Below are 27,413 nucleotides of genomic sequence, written 5' to 3' on the forward strand. Positions count from 1 at the left end.
CCTCGTTTCTCTCCACTGCACGGGAACTGCATCGTAGTTGCCAGGCATGAAGTAACTGCAATTATACATGTATGCCCAGCACAAACAGGACATCTGGCAGCTGCAATAATGCATACATAAACTGACCTCCACTACCAAAATATACATAATGGATTTCCTGCACATATGAAGACAAATTCAAAAGAAGGCATATGTAGACTTATGCAGCCCAAATATCACCAGCTGTGTGTTATTTAATAAATATGCAACTGCAATGAACACGCAGAGCCAGAAAAGTTCATGTAAATATATCACTGGAAGTTTACTGCGCTGTTTTCAAACACCACAACACATATTCATGAGTTAGTACAAGTAAACAAGTACAGTATGAGCTGTTACTGTTCTATTTTCACTAGAAATGCAACAGAACATAATTCAACCTTGCTGAAAGAAGGCTCAGTAGTTTTTTCTCACAGAAATCTATGTTCCATTTCTTTTCTTAGATGCCTTGTTCTGAAGCGCACACCCAAACTAGGGACCAACCAAAACGCCTGCTATCATCGTAAATTACCTCCCATCATAAGCTTGACAACATAATGTCCATTTTAATTCTAAGTTACCCTAAACACTACTTCTATTAATGCCTCTAGTTGCTCCATTTTTTTTTTACTCATTCCAAATAGCCAGTGAAAATTCAAACACTCAGTCTGACAAACCCCTGCAATGCAAATATTAATTAGGTTAAAAGGTGAGATTGGCTCATCACACTCCATTCAACTTTCTCTCTCTCTTAGCAAGCTCGAAGTTTTAAACCTTTTACGCAACATTACAAAAGACCTCCCCTGTGAAATGACAATCAATAATATAGCTACGTGGTGCCCTGCCAGACAGCACAATTAGATTGCTTGCATTATCCTATACTGGATGATTTTTAATGAGTGAAGCAGGAAACAAGTAGCCTTGAAACAAAACCAGAGGAGAGAAACATGAGGCTGTGGTAATATAATGTTCAAGAGTGTTAAAAGTTTGCTGACAATGGCTGTCAAGGACACAATTCTCAATAAAATATTTGAAAAGATACTGATTATGACTAGGCTAACGGAATATCTCATCAGGATCAAAAGGTGTTTCACCAAGAAAAAGAGCCTTCAAAAAAAGCCTTTGAAAGATAATGAAATGGTATAGATAAGAATGGTCCACATTGTATATGTGAGCTTCAGCAGATGGTATAAACTAGTAAGGCATAAGTAGAAAAGTGCACCAAATAACCTAAAATAAAAAGGAGACCTCCTTTGCAATGCCCCACGAAATAACTTTTCAAGGTTCCATGTTACACAGCCACTTCAAAGGCCCTTGAGCACTGATACATGGACAGCTCCAATGGACATCAAGTCTGCCAAGTTAATGCAGCACCGTGAAGCTCTATCGAGATTTCAAAGACCCCTGAGCAGCAGCAGCATGCAATCTCTGAAGTAGTGTACACAGCACAAAATTACAACCAAAACAATTAAACTCAAGAAAGTAACTTCTTTGCAATAACAAAAAACAGCCCAGTTACAAAAACACCACACTCAACACAATCTCCAAGTTGCCAGAGCCATTAGTAACCCAACATGTGTTTGCTTAAAAGTGCATGGGTGCATCTGCTGCACATCTAAAAAGGCAGTGTTAATTCTGAAAGCAATTAAAACTGCTGTTGAGAAAACTCCCAGATTTTTCGTCTTTCTGCATGGTGAACAAGTGCCATCGATAAATGTTTTGTGCCCCACCCATGAGAATACCAGCAACAAATCTGTTATGAGTTTAGTACACATTGAGAAACTTTCGAGTTCTTCGACTTTACCACCAAGTGGAAGTGCCTGCGTGACACACTTTCACGTACTGCCCTTATGTCACTCACCTCAAAGCCAACAGAACAGGCAACCACATTCTCCGATTTATTTTCATCCTGAAAAAGCATCCGCTGCAGACGAAGAAGCTTGGCTGTGTAACTGGCCACAGTGTAGTTTCCCGCTTAATTCATAAAGCCAATGCTGCAACTGCACGGACACCACACAGGCTTCCCCCTCAATTTTTTTTTTTTTTTTTCAATGAGCCAGAACAGATGCGTTACAGCACAGCTCTAGATAACAAGGAACAGCGGGTTCCTTTTTACAAAAACAATGCTGCATTGGCTTTAATTCCATGCCAAAAACTTGCCCTCTAATTTTCCATAGCCTGTGATCCTATAAGACATTTGCCACAGATATGCATTTTAAGCAAACTAAGCTGTTCAGCCACAGTGGTCTGGCCATGACCACCCCCAAAATTTTTAGCAGCCCTGCAGACATGGCGCCTATGTCACAAAATGTGCATTCAACTACAAGGCAACCATGAATGCAGTGACACATCTGCTTCCTGCTACAAGCCTCTTTTCAGAAATAAATTGCAAAGCCTTTGAACCCCATCACTCCTTGTGAATTCTTGAAGATAACATACCCAAGAAAATGCAGATGTACACAGAAAATCTACATGCCACAAAAGTATAACGACAACTATGATTTTGTTCATGACCAGCATCATTCTGTTATCGTACATGCACTCTGCCCCATCTTGCAATGCAAGAAAAGTTGTGCCAGTCACAAGATAGACTATGAATGAACACTGCATTTCACAATACACGAAATCTTTTCGACTGGACGAGCTGTATACGCTGTCGCATAATAGTTTTCTTGCCTCCATGACACACTGCAAGTTGGGGTAAATTACATTATGCTTTTCAAGACGAAGATTATTCAACAGTAATTTCTGCTTTTAACCCAATCATGAGTAGCTTGCCAAGTGCATCAAGAAAAATCTGAAAATCTGGAATCTAATAAAAAAAAAGGGGCAACTAATTTTTCCATTTTAGCAGCTTTAAATTGATGTTAGAAAAAAAATTGTTCTGATATTTGTGGCGACCACTGACACTGAGAAGACTCTGAAAAGTGCAACACATCAGTATGTGCAACTAATGGCTCTGTGCTTCTATTCTGCAACTCTCTAAGGACAGAAAATCAGAGCTGCTTGTATGAAAGCATTATTAGGCCTACTCATAGGGTTTTTGTCTCAGGTGACACTTAACAATCTATGCAGACAGATAACAGTTAATGACCACTTGATGACATACATGGCTGAATAAAGTATTCAACAAGCTCATACTGGAATGCCCACAAGATTTCTTACAAAGAAAAACCGAGAAAATCAGTGCGTACAAATATACACTAACATGCACATCCCATAAGTAATCAGCGGAAAATTAATATCTCAATGTCAGCTCTCATAATGCAAACAGATGTGCTGGAATGGAGTGCCTGCACAGAGTTTTGCAATGTTAACAGTCACTTATTGCCTAAAATACAAAAACACACAACCATGAAGCACAGCAATGAGACTTACTATACACACATTAACAACCTGCGATGTGACTCTTCCATGAATTACTGGGAGAAAGCTGTTTCAGAGGTATTTAACATCATGGCAGTTACACATCATATGGAACTGATGTGATATAACATAGTAACACACAGTGTACAAATGCAAGCCAAAGAACACACACTTGTCCACGAACATGTGAAATTAAAATGTGACCTAGAGTCTTCCACTGCTAGCGTAACTCTATCTTCAAGTTTTTTTCTTGGAGCTCTTTGGGATCACCATTCTCAAGATAAAATTTCCTCTTGACATAAGCAAATAACAAGTCTGTGATGAGAAAAATCTGCAAAGATAAAAGGACACAATATTGTTAAACATAGGAGTAGTACGCCTATTCTTACCATGTTGCAAGCTTTTCCAAAATTTATGCCCATGCTACAGAAGCATTTCAAATGGCATCAAACTAAATGCCATTCGACTCAAGTACCACTGCTAAATCTGCAGCACACACCCAAAAAATGATTTAGGTTTCACACTGTGCACAGTTGGATACACAGTGCCTGAAAGAATTAAAAGTCAATTATTTGAAATGGTATATTCGGTTATTCCACAGTCTCTTTCTCTGATGAAAACAGCTTGCAGAAGAACTTAGGTAGGAATAAAAAATAGACCAAACAGATATATTTGGCACTGGAGCTCCAAAGCAATACTACAAATGCTAAACAAGGCTGCGCCACTGCCTCTACAGCCCTAATAAGCTATTTTTGTCTGCCGTCTGGCAAGCATGTCAGCTGCATCTACAGCATTGTCCAATCTCACTGATCCTCACTTTCCATGGCCTCTTTCGTGAACGATTCTTTGTAGAGAAGGTTCTGTTCCGAGTTTTATACTCTGTTCCCACAGTCAACAATACAGATACTTTTTTCACAACATGACAGCATTTGCTAGTCATGTAGTCAATACGTTTCACAGGCTTGGCACCACTAATATTTATTTGTATCTGATAAAAAAAAGGTTCACTTCATAAAAATATACCTCTCACCTGCATGTATTCATTTAAAATGTACAGGTGCGGACGTAAGTAAACACTGCAATCACACCTTCCCTATCAGAAATTACGATACACTGTCCATGAAAAAACACCCTAGTGTCCACTTCCAACATGCACATACTACTATAGCTAAGAATTTCAATTAAAAATGTTAAAATGCAATAGCGTGCTCCATTTTCTCTTGTCTGCACCCTGTACTAACCATTTCGGCCATAATCATGCGTGTAAATAAATTTCAGACGACTTGAAGAAACAGCCATGGCCCTGAAGAATTTGAATTAATGAGCATTACCTGTAGCGTATCTTTATACAAACCACAAATTGAACACCTGTCTGCCAATACTGCCGTTAAGTCTTGCAGAGAGATAGAAAAAAAAAGCACAATTCTTTCTTTTTAATGGGCACCGCAGCTAAGATGTACATTAAAGAAATTAACAAGCTACTGTTATCTGCCTGTCTGGAGCTGCACAAAGCTGTCTGCTTACCTGGCCAGTGTTGAAGGCCAGAGTGATGCCAAAGTAAAAGTTGGCATTTGCGCTACTTGAAAAAATCCACAAGTGCCAGAGAAGAGGTGCAAGTGCTGAGCATGACACAAATATGCAGCCCACCAGAAAGTATTGTTTCATATCTGTGAAAAAGAAAGGCAAAACAAAGCACAATGCTACAAGCACTGGAGTCACCAAGTTTCTACACAAACAATAAGCCGGCACAATGTGGCACAGGCTGCTGTGGCAGTGATGTAAGCTTGTGTTCCTGCCCCACTGAACACCCCCATCAAAGCTGCACATATTCACTGTCGTGACTCCTTATTGTATGAGCTTCTGACTTGCACTGCACTCAATGGCGTGGGCCAGGACCTTTACTCTCTTTCCTACCATAATATTTTTCCCTTCAAAGTCATCCATAATGTAAGCTGCCTGTACAAGCAAACAAGCAAAGAAAGCAAAACTTAAAAAAAATTACATACCTTTGGTGAGATTTATTTATTATTTTTTTTTTTGTCATACAGTAGGACAATGCATGATACGATCAAAGCAAGGAACCTATCCTTTAAGGTGATAAGCAAACAAGAAATTACTGCTGTGGCCCTACAAATGAAGAACCATCGATAAAAGAAGTATTATCACTGAAATTTTTTCAAGTGTGTTAGCACGTTCACTTATCTCACAAACACTGCCGCAATAAAGCAAGAGGCAAGCAACAATGTTTGTGCTGTTGCGAGAGCTGTGCTGTGCTTTTCATGAATACATACTGCTGCAAAGGAAGTACACATAACGTCCCCCGAAAAATGCTCACCGCTAAATACTATTGTCAAAATATTGTTACCTAGTGATCTGGTAACTATGAAAGAGTCAAAACTGATGAAAGCACCTTTCTTTCCTAATGGGCAGCAAATGGTCTGCACTAGGCCACAGCCACCGCTGATGGCTCTGTTCCACTCTTCATTATAAACAACACTCTTAACCTCAAAAACGCCTGCTGGCAATGTGTACAAGTCAAGCCAACACCATATGAAACACAGTGCTGTGATCAATCTACGAGGGGGTACCCAAAAGAAACCGGACTTATTTTTGTTTGAGCTTATTTGTTCACATTTTAAGCACAGACCTTGAATCTCTTTCAAAGTATTCCCCACTTGCAATGAAACGCTTGTCGAATTTTTCATTCCATTTTTCAAAACATTGTTTAAATTCATCTTTTGTGATGCTTGACAGTGCCTCCGTTGTTTTTTTCTTCACCACAGCAACATCAGCGAAACGCTTTCCATTCACCTATTTTTTCATTCTACGAAACAAAGAAAGTAGCACGGGGAAAGGTCTGGAGAGTATGAGGGTTGTGGAATAGGGGTAATGCCATTTTTGGTCCAAAATTGTCGTAGAGACAGGGCTGTGTGAGCAGGGGCATTGCCATGATGGAAAAACCAGTCACCCGACCGCCCCAAATATGGCCGCTTCCACCACACACTGTTGCCCAATTTTTCAAAACATCCAAGTAGAAAGCGTGGCTAACTGTCTGACCCTGCGGAACAAATTCTCAATGGACGACTCCTCTCACGTCGAAAAAACAAATCAGCATTGTTTTGAGGTTTGGTTTCACCTGACGAGCTTTCTTGAGGCGAGGTAAATTTGAAGTTTTCCATTGGCATGATTGTTGCTTTGATTCAGGATTCGATTCAGGAACACTTGAGTTGTCCCCATAGCGTCGTCCTTTATGTCTTTCTTAATATTTCAAGAATTTCCATTCAACTTTTTCCGAGCAAAAATCAGAATTTCACCGGTGCACGCTGTTCACGAAAATCAGCCATTGCAAAAACGACATTTACACAAAACAGTCGTCACCCTAAAACTCTGCCTAAACTTGTCTGACCTCCTTCAACGACGGTACTCGGCTTACTGACTCTGGAATGTTCGTTCTATGCGCTCCTGGTGGCAAAACGCGGTACCACAGAAGATTTGCCGACCAAAAAATTTAGTCCCTCGTATACTAACAGACAGCCTAGTGAAACTACCACGGTGCAGTATTCAGTAGATTCTTGTTCAGACAAGTTTTCTTAGGGCGAATGCTCTGAGAAGCTGAATAGCTCAGTTTCCCATAGACATGACAAAAAAAAAAAATTCCTTTCACATGAAGTTTTCTAATGCCAGATGAACAAAAATGAAAAAAAAAGAAAAAGAAGAAAAAAAGGTTTCAGCTGGCAGACTTTTTCCGGCATTGGTTATAAGCAGGAGATGAATCACCAACCAACTGCAGTAGGAAACGAATTTTCTCACTGCAGGTAGTGCATGGGTTTTCAGAAAATTTTTTTTCAGGACTGCCTAATATCTCCTTGTGACTTCCTCATATGTTCTTTTTATTCCTGGTCTGCTAACAGTGCCTAGACATATTACGCAAATTCTCCATATTTTTGGAACTTCTTTTTAGAGTACTTCTAAAAAGCTGAACATATTTACGTTGTTTAAACATGCTCATCTTAAAGGCAGTCTACTGCATATGGATGCTCAACTGAGGCCCTGATATATATACAAGGCTTGGTAAAAATGTAACTCACAATTCGCTGTAGCACAGTAATGGCAGGCACTAGGGAAGTGAAATTTTGTATGCAGAAGCATACAAAACACAGGGACGATACACAGGGAAGAAGTAGACAGGACCGCGCTCGTCCTGTCTACTTCTTCCCTGTGTATCGCCCTTTGCGTGGTTTTCGTTCTTAGTCCTTTATAACCTAGCCCATATAAAACTTGTGTTTCCTGTTGCTTCATGTAAGCCACTATGCACGTTCAACAAGACCCCCTACTATGCCACCAAGCAGTGACTGAATTCCTCTACAAGTCTGTTCAGCACCATCAATTTGCTGAAAGCTGTTGCCAGTCTATGGGGAGAACACAATGAATTGCACTAATTTATTCTCATGGCTTGAGACGTTCCGGGGTGGTGACTGCATTATTGATGAACTCGCTCAAAAAGGTTGGTTGGTTGGTTTATGGGGTTTAACGTCCCAAAGCGACTCAGACTATGAGAGACGCCGTAGTGGAGGGCTCCGGAAATTTCGACCACCTGGGGTTCTTTTACGTGCACTGACATCACACAGTACACGGGTCTCTAGAATTTCTCCTCCAAAGAAATTCAACCGCCGCGGCCGGGATCGAACCCACGTCTTTCGGGTCAGCAGCCGAGCACCATAACCACTGAGCCACCGCGGCGGCGTTCAAAAAGGGAGATTATGGAACACACAGATATAGCAAAAGGATCTGTCCAAACGCCATTCGAATGATTGGGATACAGAAAAAGTTGTGTTCACTGGGTTCCACAGCTTTTGACAAGGAGTTGCAAATCGGGAAGAATGTGTGTGATGATCTACAAAGTTTTTTGGGGATTGTCCACACTGCTTTCATGAAGCCATTCATGAAGAACTGTCAAATTAATAGCTATACGAATGATTATAGGCTCATCTACGTGGCAAACAGGTTTGAGATGCTAATGAGTTCATTGCGTGTGTGAAAAAAGTGGTGTAATGACCAACCTAAAGAGTGTTACAAACATGCATTTGTGTCATAGAAAAAAAAAATCACTACAGTGCAGTGATTCACTCAGTAGCATTTTAAAAAGACCAAAGCACCAATACCAATGCTTTCATTTACAAAATATAATTTCCCCAGTTCTTACCATTACCAAGCTACAGTGGGTTGTGCGTTACTTTTTGACCGGCCTTAGTACAAATGTGTGCACAGTATGCTAGCTAAATTGACTCACACCACACAACAGGAAACCTTCAAGATAGTATCGCGCTTCATTTTACTCCTCACACCACAAGTCCATGTCCAAACTGTCTGATACATTTCAGTACTACTTTGGTTTGTCCTTTATGCAGAAAACCTATGATGGATCACCCAATACCAAAGGTTGAAAGCACAAGCTGATGGGCGAGTTGGTTATTCATTGTTTGATTTGAAGCAGCGCAAGGCCAAAAGCCAAAGAAGAGAGCAGAGAAAGAAACGGACGACACAGCGCTGAACTAACAACTGACATTTATTTGGCACGCTGCACGTATAAATACATTCAGGCACCAAAATAGAAAATAAAGCAAAGAGCTCATTCATGCACTGGGATTCTGCACGCCAACACAAGCTAAGATGTGCAATTCAGGAAGCGAAGTTCTTTTTGAGATAAAGACACTGATGGAGCGCTTACACATGTGTCACCATACGTCTTGATGTTCGAAGCCTCGATTATTTCACGGCACAGCTTATCTCTGTTCCTATCCACAACTCTGCAAGATTCAAACTGTGGGGTGCACTCGCACTCACGGCAGTGCATGCTGAGGTTACGGGACTCTTTATTATCAACATTGTTGCGGTGCTGCCTAAGCCTGTCATTTAAGCACTGTCCTGTCTGACCAATATAAAGCCTATTACAAGTGAGAGGAATAGAATACACGACATTTTTTTGACACTTCACGAATTTGCACTCATGATTCTTCGGGCAAACGGGGATAGTTTTACCTGGATTGTTGACACGCATGCACAAGCTTGATAACTTACTGGGGGCAGAAAAAACAACATCCACTCCGACTCTTTTTCCAACACTTTTCAAATTATGTGATATCTTGTGGATATAGGGAATGGCTGCTACTGGCTTACTTGTTTGACATTCAGGACTCGGGGAGCATTTCAGTTTCTTCAACAAAACATCGGCCACGGAAGAAAGAACATGAAGTGGATAGCCACAAGCAGTAAGCCTCTCTACCTGGTTACTAAAGCTGCGTGCGGTTTTATGTTGACAGGATTTTGTAAGTGCACTCCTGAAGCTTGACATGACAATTCCTCTTTTAACAAGCTTCGAGTGCGCGGAACTATATGGTAGCAACGGTTTATTAGCCCTAGGCTCGGAAGACCAGCACACGCTGCAAGGTGAAAACTGCAGGCTCAAGTCTAGAAATCTGATTGTGTCCTCTACAGGAACTTCATGAGTTACTTCCAAAGGGGCAAGAACATCAGAAAATACACCTCGAACATTAGATACTTCCCTACTAAAGGCTTCGCGGTCACAGGTGAGCAAAACTAGATAGTCATCCACAAAGCGAGAAACTGCCGCAACAGCCGCAACAACCTTCCCACTCTGTATACGTGGATTCAAGGTAGGCTAATAACAATTCTAAAAAGTTCTCCACCGACATGCTGGCTGCGTTCTGAAAGCGAACGGCACCATAATTGTCAATGACGTCCCTGATGCACAAAAGGAGACTGTCATGCGGAATGGAGTAGTACAGGTCCTTTACGTCGATAGAAAAAGCACACAGTTGCTTGTCATGGTAGTAGTCTAGGGTGCTAATCACGTCAAGGGAATTCTTAACCTGGAAGGGATCGTCAACTGGTAGTTTTGTTAGCTTTTCTTTCAGAAACTGTCCTAAACATTTTTGCCAAGAACCTTTCTCGGAAACAATAACGCGGAACGGCACGTCAGTTTTATGTGTCTTAACAGTAAAAAACATGGTCAAGCTGGGCTTTTTACAGTTATTTATAGACGTAAACAGCTTGTCTAAGTTATTCTGCTTACACAACTTTTTTACCTTGCATTTAGACTTCGCAAGACTTGCTTTTCTCCCCTCCTTACACCTGTTATTAGCCTACCTTGAATCCACGTATACAGAGTGGGAAGGTCAAATTTTTATTCAGAAGAAGGGCATTTGTATAGGTTCCTGCATTGCCCCAATTTTGAGTGATTTCTTTTTAGCTATGCATGACAGAGAACTAAATAACCGCTTAAATGGCACAGCTGTTGCGGCAGTTTCTCGCTTTGTGGATGACTATCTAGTTTTGCTCACCTGTGACCGCGAAGCCTTTAGTAGGGAAGTGTCTAATGTTCGAGGTGTATTTTCTGATGTTCTTGCCCCTTTGGAAGTAACTCATGAAGTTCCTGTAGAGGACACAATCAGATTTCTAGACTTGAGCCTGCAGTTTTCACCTTGCAGCGTGTGCTGGTCTTCCGAGCCTAGGGCTAATAAACCGTTGCTACCATATAGTTCCGCGCACTCGAAGCTTGTTAAAAGAGGAATTGTCATGTCAAGCTTCAGGAGTGCACTTACAAAATCCTGTCAACATAAAACCGCATGCAGCTTTAGTAACCAGGTAGAGAGGCTTACTGCTTGTGGCTATCCGCTTCATGTTCTTTCTTCTGTGGCCGATGTTTTGTTGAAGAAACTGAAATGCTCCCCGAGTCCTGAATGTCAAACAAGTAAGCCAGTAGCAGCCATTCCCTATATCCACAAGATATCACATAATTTGAAAAGTGTTGGAAAAAGAGTCGGAGTGGATGTTGTTTTTTCTGCCCCCAGTAAGTTATCAAGCTTGTGCATGCGTGTCAACAATCCAGGTAAAACTATCCCCGTTTGCCCGAAGAATCATGAGTGCAAATTCATGAAGTGTCAAAAAAATGTCGTGTATTCTATTCCTCTCACTTGTAATAGGCTTTATATTGGTCAGACAGGACAGTGCTTAAATGACAGGCTTAGGCAGCACCGCAACAATGTTGATAATAAAGAGTCCCGTAACCTCAGCATGCACTGCCGTGAGTGCGAGTGCACCCCACAGTTTGAATCTTGCAGAGTTGTGGATAGGAACAGAGATAAGCTGTGCCGTGAAATAATCGAGGCTTCGAACATCAAGACGTATGGTGACACATGTGTAAGCGCTCCATCAGTGTCTTTATCTCAAAAAGAACTTCGCTTCCTGAATTGCACATCTTAGCTTGTGTTGGCGTGCAGAATCCCAGTGCATGAATGAGCTCTTTGCTTTATTTTCTATTTTGGTGCCTGAATGTATTTATACGTGCAGCGTGCCAAATAAATGTCAGTTGTTAGTTCAGCGCTGTGTCGTCCGTTTCTTTCTCTGCTCTCTTCTTTGGCTTTTGGCCTTGCGCTGCTTCAAATCAAACAATACCAAAGATACTCATTGATGTGGGGTTGCAACATGAGGATATTCTAGCAGTGACCAGGGATCAAGCACATCAATACTAATAGATGTTCACAAATTAAGACCATCTGTCACTCCCCAAAATTGGTAGCTAAGGGCTTTTGCAGCCGGAAGTGCACTCTGAAGCAACAAAACTTCCAGCATGAATATATGTGCTCACAAAAATGGAAACATGATTTTTGTAGCTTACGTGCAAAAAACAGCTAAGCCATCAGGAGAGAGACAGCAATAGTGACAGATTATTTTAATCTCTGAATACTTCTGCACGCAACCAAGATGCAAATGTCACTCTGCTAATTGGTGATAAGCCTCACTGGTGATCTCCTCTTAAATACCCTTATGCAACCTACAGTAAGGTGAGATAGTGAAAAATAATGTAACTCCATATTACTAAGAATAACCAACTCAGTGACTGCTCATAAGACTGATCAATGCTATACACTGCAATGTGCTATTTCTAAAATAGTGTTGGGCAACGTTTCATTACCTCTACAAAAAACGAAATTTTAGACAACTATGGTATTTTTCACTGCATCTGTAATTTTTTTTTTTTTGTATTGAAAAATGCCACTACTTTGCACTCACATGGAAAGACATGTCTCCAAATGGGTAGCAGAGATGTGTACAGAGCTATGTCTCCAATACTAGGGTACGACTTGAAGACTGCTGTCAATGCAAGCAGCAGAAAAAACAGAAGCAGGGGTTCCTTCCTGCAAGATCCAACACAGACAAGCACAACGCCATCAAGAGAGAGACAATGCATTGCATGCAGCATTGGAAGCTTTTTGAAAGTATCTCATTATATCATGTAATTAATAAACTGAGGGAGCGACTATGATGAATGCCACAGTGAGGGGCACTGCATTATTCTGACCGTATAAGGTGCTTCAATACACGAAAATCTTGGTACATATGCATTTTTCCATTCTGCCTCCAAAAAAACACCATAGGTGGGCCTGAACCTGCAATTTCCTATTCAATAGCAAAACACTATAGGCAATGAGCCACCACAGTATGTATTACAGCAAATCATAACAATCAACAAAAGCACTGACCATAGCATGTCAATGTACGACCGTTTTTTGGCTGTATCTGCAATGCTGGTAAAGCAGAAGAATTGTGTTTATACTGGGTGTTTCTGCGAAGCCTGCCATCAATTTTTAAAAATAGGCTTTTTGAGGTCTAAAAGAGGCTTTTGCTGCACAGTAATACCAGTGTAGGCAGACGTCAGAAAACAGGCTAATCATGGTAACTAGTAGGCTCGTTAACTGAATTCTAATATAATTAACTTTCTAACTACTACAGTTAGCCATACAATTCATAGTAGATTTGTAGCTGGCCATTAGTAATAGCCATACCAATTTTTAGAACTTTGAAAACATGATTACCCTCGGCACTATGGCTCAATAAACTTTTGCCATCTCGCACACCATTCAAAAATCACATAGTTGTGGTGCGCACACAGTTACACCAACCAGTATACGTCATTTTGTGGTGCACCATGTGATCTCTGCCTCGCCTCAGCTGGAATGGCGAGCATCACAGCACAGGAGGGACAAAGAGAGATGGCCAAAATCTGCTGAGCGACAGGGCTGAGGGTAACCCCATTTCGAAATTCTAATAACTGATATTGTTACCACTAATGGCCAGCTACAAATCTCAAAATTGCAACCAGGCACCTAACTGTAATAGTTATAAAGTTTAAAGTCGAATCTCATAATACCAAACAGGTAAAAAGATCATAAAATAGCTTAGCATAGCTGAAATTTGCAATATAAAATTTAATCAAAAAGTCACAGGGACACCAAACTATATTGCGTTGGCAATGCGATAGCGTTAGAGGCTGTTGATGCCTTTACCTGAAGTGACGTCACTCCACCCCAGCCAATGGGCGAATTTTATGGCCGAAGACACATTTTTTTCCTGATGAGGATCTCAATTAAGATTTTAATCACATTAAAAACGCAAGTGTAGTGTGATTTAGCCACTGAGGGGATGGCAATTCAGGTGGTTCTTTCTAGAGAATCAGGAAGACCTTTTCCAAAGTTTCAGCGCAGTTTCGAAGACTCTCGTGGTGATAATGATGGCCGCAAAAAACCATGCGCCAGTTAAGTTGCTTCCCACACCGCAGTGCACTGCCAGCATGCAACGACGGCAGGCCAAGCCTCAGCTATGGTGGCTTCCCCACATTGTAGGTACATCGCGTGTAAAATCGCACCTCAGAGCAAAAGCTATCGCCATTTCCTTGACCTCCGTGACAGCCAACATGAATGCAGGATGGTTACTGCAAGGCTACAGATGTTCACGCCGCTGCTTCCAGGCTGCTGTCGACGAGTCCGAGAGAAGTGAGCACATTTGAGATGGACTGTGCAAACGGCAGCACCTTCTATCAAAGAGCACTGTGGGCAAAACATAACATATACATGGTGTTTTGCAGTCATGTCTACTCCCTTGCAAAGCCTTCAGGGCAGTTCTCTCCTGAATGTGACTCACGACTGTACTGCATTAGTAAGATGTGCTGAACTATAGACGTCACCTTAGTGTACAGTGCAAGTTACTTGGAATGGCTAACATGATTCCCGTTTTCTGACGTCTGCCAACACTGGTACAGTCAAACCTCAATATATCGAACCTGGATATTTCGAATTATTGGCTATACTGAACGCATAAATTACCCCCTTAAAAATCCTGCGTAAAGGTATAGGAAAGTCACACTTTGTATTGAACTCCAACTCCCAGCCCTTTCACTGGTAATTTGATATATCGAACGACATGCTGCGCCCCTGCAAGGGGCAATTCCTCCCCTTGCAAATTCCCCGAACGGTGTTCTTTGACCACTTTTCATGTGTGGAGACAGGTCAGCTAAGCGGCCTCAGGCCCCAGCTGGTTTAGAAGACCTTCCGGCTGGGCGAGTTGGTGCATGGCTGTTGTTAAGAACGAGTTGAGCATACATGAAGGACAAACACAGGAAGGCGATGAAGACGGAAAGAGCGCAACTATCTAGCTGGCAGAGCTCACGTTGTGAAACCACTCCACGAGGCGAATGTGGGGTGTGCATGACGGTTGGCTTCGGTCTCCTACTCATTCCCATGCCAAATTTCTCTCATACAGTGAAGCCACCCCAGGTAACTAAAGCCTTTCGACGGCTTTCACCTGGTGGGCTTAGCTCGCTTCGCTGCCAAAGGTGTTGCAGAAACCAAATGTAATTCAGTTTTAATGAGCGATATATCATATAGTGCACTGGTAACGGGATTAGACATGACAGGCAATGGCACCGTCCACTGCAGCTTCGAAGTAGGTCAGGCCTTGCAACGCCTAGCGAGCAGTGCGCTGCACACTCTGGCAGGCAGTATGTCGCTACAAGAAGCGTGTCACTAGCGTGGGTATAATGTATTCTTGGTTCTAGGTTACACAGAAGCTCATCTATGGCCATTTTCCATACAAGGTGTTTCACCTAAGATTTTACGCAATTTTTAAATATAGGCTTTTCAAGTAAGAAGAGCGCTTTCGGCATAGCATTGTCAGCGGTGTAGTACATCAGGATACGGCTAAGACGTGCTAACTAGCAGGCTGGTTACCTAATATTGAACAGTTAATTTTTTAACCTTAATTACTCCTTAATCCTTAACTCCTTAATTACTGAGAGGCATGTAGCCAACCGTAAGTAATATCCATATCAGTTTTTAGAATTTTGAAAATGCGGTTACCCTCGACATTGTGGCGCAACTAATTTTGCCTATTTCGACGAGTTACGTGCACTAGAGAGGTTGCTTTGCCTGCAAGCTTCTTGAAAGTGCATGTATTTTGGCACGATGTAGCCAGATTTTGTTGGGCCACAGCGTAGAGGGTAACTGCAGCTTCTAAATTCTAAAAAATTATATAAATACTATTTAAGGTGGGCTACATGTCTGTAAATAATTAAGGAGCTTAACAGTAATAGTTAAAAAGCTAACTATTCAATATTAGTTAACCAGCCTGCTAGTTAGCACATCTTAGGCGTATTCCGATGTACTACACCACTGACAATGCTATGCCGAAAAAAGTGCCCTTTTAACTCAAAAAGACTATTTTTAAAAATTGTGTAGTCTTAGGTGAAACACCCTGTATATAGAATTATCGATACATCGCACTATTTCATAATCCCCTTCGAGTTTATATTGAATTGTTACTTAATATTTTAACAAACACATGAATTCTTACTTTGTACACTGAATGTGGTTGGCCATAAAACGGACATATCGAACTGTCCACGCACAAAGCTGTGCCCGCTCCAATGGCAGATGGCAGGTTTTGCCTCATTACATGGCTAGTGCTGGCGTGGCAAAAGGTCGCGCCATGCCTTTGTAGTTGCCAACAGCGGCATGGAAGACACAGTGGTGTGAACAGTTGGTAGCAAGGCAGTCGGCACGTGTGCTCAGGCCTTTTGCATCCGTCGACAGTGCCCCGGAACCAGTCTTGTACGCGTTACCAAAAATAAGTGACAGATTACAACTACAATTTCTCCATCTAAAATGCAACTGATTACAGTGGTCAATTACAGCTCCAGGAAAGAAATTAACAATGACAGAAAACTAATCGATTACTATTTCATTATTTTCTTTTCAATATTTATTGTCTTAAGACTTACTCAGGCTACAATAAACCACTGTGGCTTGCTTGATATTTTGTTGCAGGTTAATTTTCAAGAGGAGTTCTTTTTTGATGTTCCTAATTTCTTCACATTTCCGCATGAAGAGATCAGCAGCTACACTGAACACTTAATGTATGTGCTGGAGGGAAGGTGGGTATTATAACGAAAGAACACCTTGAGTGCCAGCTCATCATTGCGCTATGCTTCGATGCTAGTGTTCAAGTCCCCTATGAAGCACTGCATTTCGTTGTTGCCCCATGCTCTATGTGGAAGCCTCCAAGTTGGGCGCAGTGGGAGGTAAGTCGCGGCACCATCTGACAAGACAAAAGAGTTGCCTACAGAATGGTCACATGATATTTCTTAGGACAAGAACTTCTGTAGAAGACAGTAGTGACCCGCTTGCAGTCTGGACATGATCGCGTAAAATGCTTCTCCGCAGCCAGTCCGCTGTCACTCTGTCACGAAGGTTTGGTTTGGTTTATGGGGTTTAACGCCCCGAAGCAACTCAGGCTATGAGAGACACCGTAGTGAAGGGCTCCGGAAATTTCGACCGCCTGGGGTTCTTAACGTGCACTGACATCGCACAGTACATGGGCCTCCAGAACTTCGCCTTCATTGAAATTCAACTGCCGCGGCCGGGATCGAACCCGCGTCTTTCGGGACAGCAGCCGACTGCCGTAACCACTGAGCCACCGCGGCGGGGCCTGTCACGAAGGAAACATCCTTGCTAGCACCAGTGTTCGCAGTCAGTTCAGGTTCTAAAAGCTGTATCGTTGGTTACCACTTGTCTTTAGAAAAAAGTAACTGGTTAGCAGTAGTCAATCACAAGGAAAAGTAACTGAATTACCTCGAACCTTACCATTTGAAAAAAGTTATTGATCAATTATAAAAATTGCAAGCGAATATAATAGATTACAAGTAATAATTAACTTGTAATGTATTACCAGCAGCATGGCCGGTTGCAGCCTTCCAGTAGCCCTGCTGTGATCACGTCGGCTGTCACGGTGAAAATGGCAAGAGCTTTCACCTGACATCCCATTTTTCACACGACTCCACGGTAATGCAGGGAAGCCATCCCAGCTGGCATTTGACTTGCCGCTGTCGTGCGCTTAGCAAAGCTGTGGCGGGACACCAATTTTAATGGCGTTAGGTGCTCAGTTTTTCGTGGCTCTGGAACCACTGCAACTAGCTTCGAAATGGCGCTAAAGCTTTGGAAGAGGTCCTCTCCAACTCTCTAATAAGGGCTAACTGAGTTTGCGTCTCTTCCCTGACTAAATAGCGCTTCTCTTGACTACATTTTTGGTGAAATTTTATATTACAAATTTTGGCTACATCGAACTATTTTACACTTTTTTTCAACTATTTTCTACAAAGAGGTTCCACTGTATTACTATGCCGCAAAAGCCATCTATTTAACTCAAAAAGTATGTTTTCAAACATTAATGGCAGGATTCCCTGTACAATGGGCATAAATACCACCCCAGCTCTGAATATTCACGAACAGATCAAGCCTGAATGCATCTCCTTGTACTGCTTAACTTTGTACATGTTATCCTAACAGAAAACTAAATTCTGATTATGTTCTCTCTGACATGTTCGCCTACTTTATTAATGCCCAAACTAATAAATGTCATGTGTGGCCGTGTGGGTTGGGCAATATTTTTATCTCTTTTCGAAGTGCCCACACTAATGAATGCCATTTATGGCTGCACCTGGCCTATTTTCAAGCCACTGTCCAGAAACTATGGCTGCCTACTACACAGCCTACCAAACAGTATAAGAGAGTGAGAGGGAAACCTTTATTGTTCAGCTGTAAGGCACAGAATACCTCTTTTGGAATGGCGAGCAGAATGTACAGAATGTAGAAAATGATTTTCAAACCATGAACTAGATGCACCCACATAATAAATATCAGTTTCCTTTGTTTGCAACACAAATTCTATGCTGGCTTTTTTCTAAAAATATAAAGTGCAAATACAAAACACTTTTCTCCCTTTACAAAAGAGCTGCTAGCATAACTCTAGAAAGAACAATCAAAAACGTGAAATTCACTTGGAATTCTGTTCACATTTAGTGATGGGGGAGGCAGGAAGCATTTAAAGCACATACGTAAAAGTGGTAACTCTAGTACAAACAATTGTTGCTTATATCCATGTGCAAATTAAATGCCAAAAATAAGAACATACGTAGAAAAATATCAAGAACTGTAAAAAAAAGATCTCAAAGTGAATTCAGCTCTAAAAAAAAAATTTCCATTACGGCACAGCTGACGTGCAAGAACACAGCAAAGCCACACTGAACGCAGAATAACTACCATTCTCACCATGTAATGCACATGAACAAATTAGTGAACATTACTGGTGAAACACAAATGACCATACAATAAACAGTGAAATAAAAAGACCACATTAGGTTTTCAGAAGTAGATTGTTTAAAAAGCGTTAGTAACAGCAGTGGGCAAGAGAAGACATGTTGGTATATTAGCTACCCAACAGTGTACAAAAAATACCAACAGCACAGCTTTCCCGTAAAGTTTGTCACTGCTAAACTAATCTGCTTTGACACAGGGGTCCTTCTTCTGTGTCTTGGTACGAGTCACTACACGTGACACGTGATAGGCCAAACTAGTTTCACGTGCTCAGACTGAATTTAACCAGACTTTTGAATGTACTAACAATGAGAGAAAATGTGTTAAGCCTGACTGCTGTGCTGCAATGCAAAGTCAAAGTCTGAAATTTCCTAGTACCTTCCCTTTACTACCGATTGTATTTACCAAGAAAAATTGGTTTGGTTTATTGGGGTTTAACGTCCCAAAGCAACTCAGGATATGAGGGACTCTATAGTGAAGGGCTCCAAAAATTTCGACCACCTGGGGTTTTTTAACGTGCGCTGACATCGCACAGCACACGGGCCTCTAGAATTTCGCCTTCATCAAAATTCTACCACCGCGGCCAGGATCGAATTCACATCTTTTGGGTCAGCAGCCGAGCGCCATAACTACTGAGCCACCGTGGTGGGCTTTACCAAGAAAAAATAAAATGCACACTAAAACACTCCTAATATGCATCCTACGCAGACTCACTTTAGACGGATGCCCAGTGGAACCATATAGACAAAAGCATTCAGTTGGAAGATCCAAAGGAAGAACACTCGAAAGTGCTCGAAAACTTCGGTAAAGAAGTACCAAAACACACCAATGTTAGGTGTCAGGTCTGGCACTGCACATCTGCAAGCATGAACAAAATATGCACAGTTGAATACAGCTGACACACCTGACCAGCAAGGCAGAGCAGCTAAACAATACTGACAGCAAAGCAGTGAGCCTACAGCCATAAGCAGAAACTGAAACTAGTCATGTCATGTCGTATGCTCCAACACAGCTAGACTTCATTCGTTTGAATGTGAACTTTAGACAAAAAAAAAAAAAGGACTATGAGAAATTAAAACAGGCAGAAGAAAACTGCAGTAAAAATGACACTCATCCCACATTACTACTGATATGTGAGAGAAAGAATAAAGTACAGCTTTTACCAAAAGTACCCAGTCCAAGATGTTTGTTTCTAGGCCTGGTTGTGGGGCTCTCTAGAACCTCTGAAAGTCCTAAACTTCGTAGCCACAAAAATTAGAGTTCTTTCTACTTTCAGAAGATTTGGAATGGCAACAACAAAAAACGAGCCATAATGCATGGCTCACAAACAAACCCGGTGGCTGTATACCTATGGCAAAGGTCCATATGGTATCCTGCCTGAATACTGCCCCAGCAAGCTGCAAAAGCAGGCCAGTAATACAAGCCTTGGAAAATGACTGGCAGATTTTGTTGGTTGACAAATCTAAAAAAAGATCTTGAGTATGTTTAGTCAACCATTTAAGTTTTGTTGATTGTGTTTATTAACTGTACCAATTTTGTTCTTTCTAATGATAGTCAATTCAATACTGCCAAACCTATATTCGTGCTGGAAAATGATACAAAAGAAACCATTAAGCGAAAGCAGCACAGTTACAAGCACCTCAGTCACTTCACCTTATTTATAAGGTGTACTGCTATCCAATAAGTTGCTCAACTATAACATAAGCTGATAGTGATTTATATTCACAGATACAGTCGAGCCCACTTGTAGCAAACCTGACAGTCACATGGTTTGCATTCGTTGTACCTGACGTTCACAGTAAGTGGTCTCCGCGTGCTACAGCCACAAATACAAATGTTGCCAAATGTGGTGTTTCTTTCTTAAAAACTGTGTCATGCACATCTATTTCTTCAAAGCAGACCCCAGACCCTACCGCGGCATTTTCCGGGCTCTCCAGGGTAGTCATGTTTTCTTCGCCTAGACATTTGCTGCCAACAAAGTTACGGGATATAACTGATCAAGGTTGAAGCGTCCACAGCACCTCGCGGAAGGTCACCCATGTTATTCAGATTCCGTGAGGTAGGGGTGTGCTCATATTTTGCGTACAACAGCTCTGTCACAGCACGGCTTTGCAATCTTGTCGTCCACATGACTGTAGTCATGCGAGGCAACATCCGGTCAGCTATGCATCAATGGCACGTTGCCAAAAATCTACTTGCCGCAAGCCTACACATGTCCGCTCACGTGTGTTTATGACACCGTTGTCTATTGTTACAGGCCCATGCAGCAACGAATGTAGTGCAGCACACATGCGCACAGAATGTGTCAGCATCACCATCTTTTATCTGGCTCTCTCTGCATGGGGTAGCGGCACAAAAGGTGGAGCTGACTGGGCAGGTGACACGCCAATGGCCAGCAAACCATTCAACTTCTCAAATCAATGACATTACCTAATCCATGACCATGTGTAGTAGCTTTGCCTCCCACTTTGGATGATTTGCCCAGCCTGTGTACACACAAGTAATGACTGACCCTGCAGACCATCGGCGCATGTTGGCCAGCGGTTTCCTACAGTTTCAATGCCACCTTTTTATTTTCTTTCTGGGGCAGTGTCGCGGGGACTAAGAGACACTCTTGGGTCTCCGCACTTGCTGAAAGTGTGAGATTTTCAACTTCAGGGGCTGACTTTGTGGTGCCCCCTTGTTCGATGTAACCGAATGGTGCAGCCATAGTTTTTAATTTTAAATGAGACTACTAATCGCCATTGCCTAAACACGTTCACTGCGGCAGCAATTTAATCCCTGTGTGTCGCAGCTCACTGGTGTGCCACCTATAAATGTTCTTGAGTGCATTGTGACCTACCAGTGAGCCATGGGCAAAGCCAACTTTAAGTAACTGCAAACATACAGCAATAGCAACCTGGCATGCGTTTTTTTGCCCGGTCCTTGAAAAATCCGAACTGTCCCACGGCTTCATTGCATGACTCAGTATTCGTCCCACGCAGCAGGATGCACGACATTCACCCATCGGTGACCCATGATACAGTGAACGTTAATGCATATTCTGACAGTAGCACTACACACGTTCATAATAAGAGAGAGTTCCATTATATCTGTGGCCATTATAAGTGGGCTTGTCTGAATAAATCTCACCCTTGCAACATTAATGCTTCCCAAAAAGGACAGCTGAGCAATACCATGCTCAAAGTACTTCAGGTGGGGGAAATAAAGAAAAGGCAATAAGTTATCATGGCATGTGGCTCAGCTTCCTATTTTGTGCCTCTGTTTTGGACTGAAGAAGTTACTATCAGCAAATGGACTCACATGCACCCATAGGTTGACTCAAGGAACTGCCAGGAGCCGGTAACAAGGTATGATCTGTAGAGGAGGCCACTCAAGGTTGCCAGGAAGGTCATCACAACAGCTGACATCACAAATTTGGCCCAGCGTTGACTAGAAGCCTTTTTCTTCACCTAAGTTGCATCAAATAAAAAAGAGACAATAATGACCTGCATTAAAGAACTCATATCCTCATCGAAAAAGAAAAGAAAAGCAGCAGTCTAAAGTTGCATTATGAAATTAATTAATTAAAAAATTAGAAAAGGATTATGGAGCTTTGGAGAAGATAGCCCTATGTATGACAAAGAATACACTATGTATAAGAGAAAGCAGAATATTTTTATGATCTGCTTCTAGGTTAAAACTCCTGATGCTTACTCACCTCGAACAAGTAGAAGAGTGTAGGAAGTAGAAGCATAACTGGGTAAAAGGACTTGTATGTCTCAATAGCAAGTACAACTGATGCAATAAGCCACCAGCCTGAAACCAATGCAAATGAGAGCATGTTACAGCCTCCACTTCTAATGCAACTCAAGTGCAAAATTGCACAATTCTGGCTGGGGAAGTAAGCCTGCTTAAAGAGGCCTTGAAACACCTTTTATCAAAACTGCAATCTCTGTTCAGTACAAAGGAACACCACAATTGGAACCGCCTATGGCACAAACTTTACAAAGGCAATCGGTATCAGGCTAGTTATCTACAATCAAAAATTGTACCTCTGCACCCCTGAGGCTTTTTTCTTTTCTAAATGCGTGAAAGCCGTTCACGGTGTGTGGTCATTCAGTATAGCTCGTAACGGCAACCGTTCACGCATTTAGAAAAGAAAGCCGCAGGGGTGCCGATGCACAAATTTCTTTATAATTTTTATTTTTATTCTTGGTGTCTTCATTCTCGTCACCATCTTTTTAATGCCGCGACATGTCATTCTCTAGTCTACATTCATAGATCGCTGGGAGTCCTCATGCCACTTTTGATGCAGTGGTGCAGCAGTTAAGTGATGCACCACTGCCCTGCGATGGCAGGTGCTGCCATAGGTGGGGCTTGTGCGACCTAGGTTACTCTTCCCAGGCAACCCCTCGCATTAATTTAGCTGCTACCTGCCACAGTGGGTAGTCTGCTCACAATCCAGTGGACAGGGCTTTACTCCTAGGGCTTTTACTCCTAGGGCTTCACTTTCTCTGCAACATGTCCCCCTCAATGCTCACGCATTAAAAGATTGACCAACATGTCACAAGCCCCGCACGAAAGCTTATTTCAGCGCCGGCATTAGCTGCGAGACAGAGCTAGTAATCTTGATCACCGCAATAATATATAATGTGCCGGCATATTGTCACCACGTTTTTGTTGTAGGGTATTAAAAAGAAACTTGTTGGAGTAATTAGTGCGAACTCATTCATGACGAAGCCATTGTGCAGAGAAAGCAGGGCAATGTAGCATGCTTGTAACCCTATGCTCACTCTCAAGAACACTAACCTAATATATTGAATGCGTTTGTAACTATACATATGCACAGGGTAGTGGTGAATTTTCTAATAATAATAAGATTTTGTATATTTTAGTTGATTCCAGTCAACTTCATCTACGGGTACTAAAATTTGGTGCACCGCCGCGGTGGCTCAGTGGTTATGGCACTCTGCTGCTGACCTGAAAGACGGGGTCGATCCTAGCCATGGCAGTCGAATTTCGATGGAGGCGAAATTCTAGACGCCCAAGTACTGTTCTATGTCAATGCACGTTAAAGAACCCCAGGTGGTCGAAATTTCTGGAGCCCTTCACTACGGCTTACCTCACAGCCTGAGTCGCTTTGGGATGTTAAACACCGCATAAACCATAAAATTCCATGCAGTTTTCGATCTTACTTTCGCCACAGCAAGGCAGAACACTGCACAGCGCTCAAGGCGAGACGTGGGTCTTAAAACTATCTTATTCATTAATGTGAGAGTACTAGTACCCCCATGTCGGAAAAAATTGTCTGGCGGCGATGTTGGTAACCACTTGAAAAATCGCAGCCGGATTGTGAGCAAACTGCCCACCATGGCAGGTGGCAGTTAAGTTAACGATTGGCCACGAGGGGTTGCACCTGGTAAGAGCAACATGGGTCACACAAGTACCACCGGTGACAGCACTTGCCATCACAGGGCAGTGGCGCATCGCTTATACGCTGCACCAGGAGTGGTATGAGGACTCCCAGGGATCTATGAATGTAAAGTCGAGAATGACCAATTCCACATATATGGGCATGAACTCATTAACACTATCGTGTCATACCATTAAGGCAGAGCTTAAATGCCCCCTCCAGTTTTTTCCGGCACAATCCTTATCATAATTTCTGCGAAAGTGTACTTTTTTTATGTACAGTCCAAATATATAATTAGATTTTGAATACCTCAACACGAATATGAGTTGTAAGGAGTTTTGTGGTTTTAATTGGGTTCTTCGTTACAGGTTGTTTGTGAAAAAAATATTTATAAGACATTGGAAATATTTACAGAACTGCATCACGCAAGATGCACTTTGTGCGGTGATGCTGTTCTTACGCTTGCCTCAGTGAAAATACATAGGTAAAGAAATCTATGAACATAACATACAAAATTGTGCAAAAGCCAACAGAACATACAAAATGGTACAAAAGCGAGTAAAAATAGCATCGCTGCACAGCTGTACTCCCCCTGAATAAATTGATACCAAGCTGATTTCAAATGTCCAAGGTAAACCTGGGAAAAAGCCTGTAAAGACTATGTTTGTAAAATTATAAACGAAGATGAAGAGATCAAGTCTGCATGCAGTTACTGGGTCGCAGGAAACTGAGTAGCCAGAGAACGGCTGTTGCATTAGCTGCCCTGCTCTGATGCCACCTTGGAAGGTTTCAAACATAAGAACGCAAAACGAGCGTTCAAACGGGAGCGAAATGGCGACGGATGAGGAGCGGCGTTGGAATTGCGATGACACGAAGTGGAACGTCATTTCAAAGCTCATGTTTCATTTTTCAGCTGCAAGACTTTTAAAAACATTCATTTTGCTTCTACTGTGGGATCGTTTTGAGATTCGATAGTTTACGGAGATATAATTTGAAGTATATTAAGTACAAAAAACTGTTTTGCAAAGAATCGACCTTTTCGCGATTTTTTGCTATTCCAAGACCTGCATCACTCCTTAAACCGACCTCTGAACAATGTGCACAGTCATACTCAGCCGGAACGATAGTGAAGGATAAAATGACATCTTCGTAATCATCTGGTGATGACACCCATCTCTATCTAGTCTTAACTCTTGTACACAGTGTTAATTCTGAGCAGTGAACATTCTTAAGTCTTTACACAATATCATTCCTTTCGGTACAAATACTGGTCAAGAAAGGCAGGCTTGCTGACAATTCTGCGGTTTTCACCAGTGCAGTTTGACAAAAAAATTATGTGGGCTGCAAAGAGCGCTAGATGCTAACTTCACTAAGAAAATAAAAACGTGCTTATGGCTGACTGGTTTGTCAACACATTCGTTCGAGCCGATCCGAGCAGTCAGAAGGAGACGAAAAAAACAGGTGGCTAATAAAACATCCACACAATGCTTTTAAGCTTTCTGCCAGCTCGTTATCCACAGCGAGAGCCAAAACAGCACTTGCAGCACGGTGGCAGTGCACTGGCAGCCGTCGAAAGAAGGCCCGAAGGCCGGCAATGAAAGAAAGGTCCCGTGATCAAATATGGTGGCGCTTGTGCTCTCGCGCTGCAAAGCGTCTATATATAGCTCAGATGTTCCTTAGCATGTAATCTAACTTGTGGGCCAATTTAAGAGGTTTATTACATATACTGTGTTTTTACCTTTTAGACAAAGCAGGCGGAACTGATCTCGAATGCATGGGTGGTGACCCAGAACATATCTGAACTCATGACAGACAGCAGCACTCTCACCAGTTCAACTGATTGTGAGACATCATTTTAAGCAGCTGGGTTGACTGTTGTATCCTAGAAAAACACGAAGTTCAACCCTTTCAAACACTGCTAGTTATTTCTGAAGAAAAAAATTTTTCTCCCGCCCAAAGAAAGCCATTAGTTTGTTTTAAAACACAGAACGCCCCCATTAATTTTCTACAAGTATGCACACAATTGTGCAAAAAGCATGACAATGGTTGCAAAACTGTCACAAGCTCCTGACAACTTGCATTTGGGGAACAATGCAATTGCCAATCTTTTTCACAGCAACAAAGATTTAGCATAGCGGAGATGTACTAATGGGAATGTATATCGGATTACTGTATGCCTGCTGTGCCCGCACAGTGGTCCCACCTGGCCGCGCGCCTGCCACTGCATGTGCATAATAGGCTTATACGGTAATCTGGTATGTGTTTCCACTAGTACAACTCCGCTGTGCTAAATCTCTGCAATGTGAGACATCCAGAATAAAATGGAGTGATGGTTTATGGGGGTTTAATGTCCCAAAGCGTCTCAGGCTAGGAGGGACGCCGTAGTGAAGGGCTCCGGAAATTTCGACCACCTGGGGTCCTTTAACGTGCACTGACTTCGCACAGTACACGGGCCTGTAGAATTTCACCTCCATCGAAATTTGACTACTGCGGCAGAGATCAAACCCGCGTCTTTCAGGTCAGCAGTCAAGCACTATAACAACTCAGCCACTGCGGCAGCAAAATGGACTGATAAAATTGGTCAATGAGGCTATGTTAAAGCTCATTATTTAGAGAAACATCATTTACCAAGTTTACTAGATTACATGAGGAAACCTCAAAGTTACAATAAGTACAGTGTTGGATTCGTTTGAAAATAAAATCACCACTAGACATAGTACACTCTCAGAAAAAAAGCTGTGAATTAGGTTAGTAGACAACTGCACACCTAGTGCCTAAAAGGATTAAAAATAATGCACCAATCTGAAGGTTTTAGTGAAACTGAATAAAAAACCAAAAGGATTTGCTTAAAAGCTCACAGTGTAGATTGAATATCTTGTGGGCATATCTACATGGCACAAGATTCAATGAAGGATGCAAGATTGTAAAAGTTTGAAAATGCCCTGGACAACCTTCTATTTGAAAACTGAAGGGAATGAGGAAAAAAATATATCGAGGGCACTTAAGAGTACTTCCGTGTTTTAAAGGCGAAAGCATTAATTTTTTAATTCATATATTTTTCTTCCTTTCTAATGACAGAACTACCATCAGCTTACAGTTGCAAAGCAACACATACACTACGTTCACCT

The 27,413-nt window shown here is 42.0% G+C and overlaps 1 protein-coding gene across 1 annotated transcript in view; it reads right to left on the bottom strand.

The window, feature by feature from the left end:
• Positions 1 to 276: 276 nt before the first annotated feature.
• PIG-U (phosphatidylinositol glycan anchor biosynthesis class U) overlaps positions 277 to 27,413 on the bottom strand; it is a 34,673-nt gene continuing 7,536 nt past the window's right edge. Inside the window, exons 7-12 of the mRNA XM_089581719.1 lie at positions 22,591 to 22,688; positions 22,194 to 22,342; positions 19,605 to 19,748; positions 12,478 to 12,602; positions 4,909 to 5,051; positions 277 to 3,715 (exon numbers count right to left, since the gene is read on the bottom strand). Of these exons, the coding sequence (XP_089437845.1) occupies positions 3,605 to 3,715; positions 4,909 to 5,051; positions 12,478 to 12,602; positions 19,605 to 19,748; positions 22,194 to 22,342; positions 22,591 to 22,688 (770 nt within the window). The 3' untranslated portion in view covers positions 277 to 3,604. The remainder of the gene's footprint in view (positions 3,716 to 4,908; positions 5,052 to 12,477; positions 12,603 to 19,604; positions 19,749 to 22,193; positions 22,343 to 22,590; positions 22,689 to 27,413) is intronic.

The sequence above is a fragment of the Amblyomma mixtum genome, chromosome 3, assembly GCF_055824585.1.
Source record: "Amblyomma mixtum isolate Tamu chromosome 3, ASM5582458v1, whole genome shotgun sequence".
NCBI classification, from domain to species: Eukaryota; Metazoa; Arthropoda; class Arachnida; order Ixodida; family Ixodidae; genus Amblyomma; species Amblyomma mixtum.